At 39.7% G+C, this 4,816-nt stretch overlaps 1 protein-coding gene across 1 annotated transcript; it reads right to left on the bottom strand.

The window, feature by feature from the left end:
* Positions 1-260: 260 nt before the first annotated feature.
* LOC111314338 (uncharacterized) lies at positions 261-4,459 on the bottom strand. Its single transcript, XM_022915578.2, has 2 exons — positions 922-4,459; positions 261-795 (listed from the first exon to the last, which is right to left on the bottom strand). Exons 1-2 carry the CDS (start codon positions 4,217-4,219, stop codon positions 425-427), a joined length of 3,669 nt encoding a protein of 1,222 aa, XP_022771313.1. The 5' UTR covers positions 4,220-4,459; the 3' UTR covers positions 261-424.
* Positions 4,460-4,816: the final 357 nt, after the last annotated feature.

The following is a 4,816-nucleotide window of genomic DNA, read 5'->3' as shown; positions in this document are numbered from 1 at the left end:
ATTAAAAAAAAGCTACAAAGACTGAAGTTTCTGCATTAGAAAACAAAATGGTTTTTGTACAAAAATGCTGAATATTGGTTTTGCAATTTGGTGATTGGGAGTTGGAGCATGGAGAAAAAGTACAGCCCGTGAAAATTGGTCCCATTGAGGCGCCAAACTTTTTTGGCCAAAAGAATGGAACCTAGCCAGGATTCACTCCAGGACTGTTCGGCAGACAATAACCTTTTGAACCCTTGAAATGTAATATTCTTATTGGTATATGGACAAGAATACAATACATACACTCTGTAACACATGCAAAATATGATACAAGGCACAAACATATCTGCTTTATAAGTAACACAAATGTAGTAAAAACTGGCTGCTAAATGACCTGAAGTCTTTGCTCCCTAGATTGAAACCTGCCTATTGTTTCTGTCTTAATCTATTTTTGAAAGCGAGTTAACTTGCTAATGGTTATAGTTCCCAGTGGCTCATCCAAGCAAGCCTGTGTTCTTGCTGATAATTCTTGTGCCACAAAACGCATGGTGGGCCGTGACTCCGGCACGGAATGTATGCAAGCTAAGCCTACCGTGAAAACAAATACAACTTCCTCTGCCATTTGGTCAGTAGGAGGTGGAAGCCGTTGGTCTAGCAGATCCTTCAGAAGCAATTCTTTGTTGTTTGATAACAATGTTACTGATGACAGGGAATTCAAGAGCTCCCCTGGGTGCTTTCCCATCATGATCTCTAATGCCACCACTCCAAAGCTGTAAATATCGCATTCAGTTGTGACTCTCATTGTGAATGCAAGCTCTGAAGACCAAGACATTAAACAAAGTCAACGATCACATTGCAATTGAAAACCAAGAAGAAAACAGAAAAGTCACTGCCAAAGTAGCGTCCAACGAAACATAATTAAGAATTAAATTGTTTACGAACCTGGTGCCATGTACCCATAAGACCCAGCAACCGTTGTCCAGTTGGATGAATTTGGATTCAACAACCTTGCAATACCAAAGTCTGAGAGCCTGGGTTCATATTCTTCCTCAAGCAGAATGTTATTCAAAGATATGTCTCGGTGTATAATCGGTGGAGAGCAATCATAATGCAAGTACGCAATTGCATGAGCCAATCCTTGCACAATTTTCACCCTTGTAGCCCATCCTAGCTCCACTCCTTGTTGTGCTCCATACAATACACTTCCCAAACTACCTCTTTCCAAATACTCATAAACCAAGTATATGCCACCTCCTTTTGAACAGTATCCATACAACTTTATGATATTCCGATGCCTAACTTCTGTTAACATATGAATCTCATTCTCAAAACTCCTGCTGTTTGTTACTTGAGTATCGCTGGAATCTGACAAATTCAGTTTTTTAACTGCAACTACTTGACCTGAGGGCAATACTGCTCTGTAAACACTTCCAAATCCTCCTTTTCCAATGCAGTACTTATCATTAAAGCCTTCTGTGGCTTTTTCAATGTCACCAAATGTAAATTTTCCTTCTCTTTCCCAAATGGTCGACTCAGAAACATTAGTCTTTTTACCAACTTTAGTTTCTTCATCAAGCATCTTGCTTTGCCGGCAATATATAAACACTCCAGCAACAATTGCTACTATAATTAATATGCCACAGACTGGAACAATGATAGCGATAAGAACCGTCTTGTTATTGGATTTGCTCTTTGTGGGAGTTGAAGGGCAAGGAGTTAATCCTTCAGCATCTCCACACAAACCTGAGTTTCCAACAAAAGCATTTCCAGAAGCATTTTGGAATACACCAGTACTTGGAATCGGGCCAGTTAACTCATTGTAGGAGAAATCATATACACGAAGACTAATCATGGAGGACAATGAAGTCGGGATTGTGCCTGACAGATCGTTATGTGAAACGTTTAGATTCTCCAATGAGTCAAGCTTCCCTAGGTCTGAGGGGATTGAGCCTGAGAGTGAATTGCTGCTGAGATCCAGTAAGTACTGCAAAACTGATAAGCTACCTAGCTCACCTGGAATTGCACCAGATAAATTGTTGTGACTCAAGCTCAAGCTCAATAATTTTTCACAATTCTCAAGTTCTTTTGGTATTTCTCCTGTCAATTTGTTCCCTGATAGATCAAGGTAATCTAAATTCACTAAGCTGCGGACGACAATCTGAGGAATGTCACCTGTGAGATGATTCTGGCTCAAATTTAGATTGAACAACATGCTCAAATTTCCCAGCTCCAAAGGAATATCTCCTGTCAACTCATTGGCCCCCAGGTTTAGAAGACGCAACTGACTCAACTTTCCAAGCTCAGCTGGAATTCCACCAGAAATTCTGTTTCTGTCCATTTGTAGATTGGTGAGATTTTGGCATTCTCCCCACTCTGGCGAGATTTCACCAGTGAATTGATTGTCACTAAGAGAAATATAGTCAAGATGAGGATGAACTCCAAATGCATTGGTGATGTTACCCGTAAATTTGTTCCCATCTAACCGGACTCTTTTTAACCCTTCACAGTTCCTCAAGCAAGCTGGCAATGTCCCTGTGAAGTTGTTTCCATTTACCGTGAAATTTTCAAGAGCAAAACTACTGCACAATTCAGGCGGTAATTCTCCAGAGAAGCTGTTGTTGGAAAAGCTCACATAAGACAACCCAGGACTGTTCTTCCCAAAATCCCGAGGAATGCTACCAGAGAAATTATTGGTGAACACGGAGAATGCCAATAGGTTAGTGAGGCTAGAAATCGTGTCCGGCAATTCCCCATGCAAGAAGTTTGTGTTGACATCAAGAGATTGCAAGGATGTCATATTTCCAACCTCTGGTGGAATTGTGCCACTAAGATTGTTGTAGAAAAGCTGTAAACCTTCAAGATTTGAAAGACTCCATATAGTTGGAGGAATTGGACCCGAAAGCTGATTATCAGAAAGGTCTAAACTTTTCAGGGAATTCAAGTTTCCAACATCTGAAGGAATTGATCCAGAAAGGCTATTTTTATAGAGAAAGAGGAATTGGAGGTTTGTCAATAGGCCTATTTCTGGTGGAATCTTCCCCGAGAAAGAATTGTCTTGAAGTTGCAAAGAGATCAAGTTGGTCCAATTAGAAATGAGAGACGGTGGGATCTCACCGATAAAAGAATTTTCAGATAAACCCAAATCAGTTATCTTTGTGAGTTGTGACAAGGACAAAGGCAGCTCCCCGCTCAGTTGATTCCCAGCTAAGGCCAAAAAGGTGAGGTTAGTACAGAAACCAAGCTCGGGTGGGATTGTAGAATTTAAGCCATTCGAGCGGAGATCAAGTTTCTTGAGATTTCTTAGTTGGCCTAAAGAAGATGGAATATTCCCTTGAAACAAATTTTGGAGCAATTCAATTGTTTCAAGATCAGACATGGTTCCTAGACTCTCAGGAATTGAACCATTTAACTGATTGGTTGCCAGTCGAAGATCTATGAGTTTGGAAAGCTTGGAAATGTTCGAGGATAGTGGTCCTTCAAAGGAATTGTAAGTGAGATTGAGATACTCAAGCTTGCTCAGATTGGTGAACAATGATTCTGGTATTGGACCAATCAACCTATTCAGTGACAAGTCTAGGAAGGTAAGATTGTGGCAGTTGAGTACAAATTGAGGGATATCCAATTCAAGTTCATTAAAAGCTAAGCTGAGGTGTGTCAACAAGGGCATGGCCAAGAAATCGGAGGAGTCAGAAGAAACAAAGTAGTTGAATCCAAGGTCGAGGTACCTTACATTTTGGAGATTGCTAACTTGAGGAGGAATGCTACCGCTAAGATTGTTGTTGAATAGACTCAGATATTTAAGCTCTATTAGACGACCAATCTCCGGCGGTATGTTGCCTTGAAAAGAATTGTTGCTCAAATCCAAGACAAGCAGCTTGGCTAGAGTACCAACTGCGGACGGTATCGGGCCGTCAATACTGTTATTCTTGAGGTCAAAGCGGGTGAGATTGGCAAATGGAGTTAAGTTGAATTGAGCGATGGAACCAGACAGGTTTGCATTGGATAGGTTGATTTCGGAGACTGTTCCACTGCCATCGCAGTTAATGGAAGTCCAGTTACAGAGGTTGTTGAGGTTGGACAGTGACCAAGAATTGAGAGAAGATGGCGAAAAAGACAAGCTGTTCTTCCATTGGACGAGTGCCTCCGCTTGTGCTCTTGCTGAGCATGTGATCTTCAATGGAAGTAAAAAAAGCAAAACAACATGGAAGAGAACAAGACATGGATTTCGAAAAGTTAACATGCTTTAGTTGCTGAGGATTTAGCTTACAACTTTAGAAAACTTTCATACAGATACGAGAAAGGCCATACCATAAAATTCAATTTGCAAGTCTTCTTCGGCCTGCTATCCGTCAGTGCTTATCATTTACATATGGAGCCAAATGCAGCGACCCCATCTAAGATTATTATAGTTCAAAATGGAGAACAGAAACAGCCATGAATTTGACTTTGAAATGTGATTCGAAGTTGCCAGTTGCTACCCACCAAAAGCGATTAGGCTAAAGCACTTAAATAAGATTGGCCCAGTCGAGGATTTCATAACTTTGATTTTGAACGTGCATAGATTACCTTTATATCTATTTTGTCTTTTTTACATTTTTAAAAAAGAAAATCAAGAATAAGATATTTTAAGTATTAAGTTTGAACTCTAAATTTATCTTTAAAAAAAAAAAGACTATGAATTATGAATAAATTGAATAAAGTTTTAAATTCATTTTATATCTTTCGCATTTTCATATTCTTTTTCTGCCAAGAGGGGTTGGATGATTAGGATTGTTTCAGAACGACTATTTGACTTTTTAACTTGAATAAAATAATATGGAGTGCATTAGAGTAACAT

Source organism: Durio zibethinus, chromosome 23 (assembly GCF_047325235.1).
Source record: "Durio zibethinus cultivar Kanyao isolate XHJ-2024 chromosome 23, ASM4732523v1, whole genome shotgun sequence".
Classification (NCBI taxonomy): Eukaryota; Viridiplantae; Streptophyta; class Magnoliopsida; order Malvales; family Malvaceae; genus Durio; species Durio zibethinus.
The sequence above is the reverse complement of the archived record's forward strand: the minus strand, read 5'-3'. Positions and strand labels throughout refer to the sequence as shown.

Excerpts from the sequence above, each read along its gene's own strand:
- LOC111314338 (XM_022915578.2), bottom strand. The coding sequence starts at position 4,219 with ATGTTAACTTTTCGAAATCCATGTCTTGTTCTCTTCCATGTTGTTTTG. Across the intron at positions 796-921 it reads TTATGGGTACATGGCACCAG|AGCTTGCATTCACAATGAGA; the intron begins GTTCGTAAACAA and ends CTTGGTCTTCAG.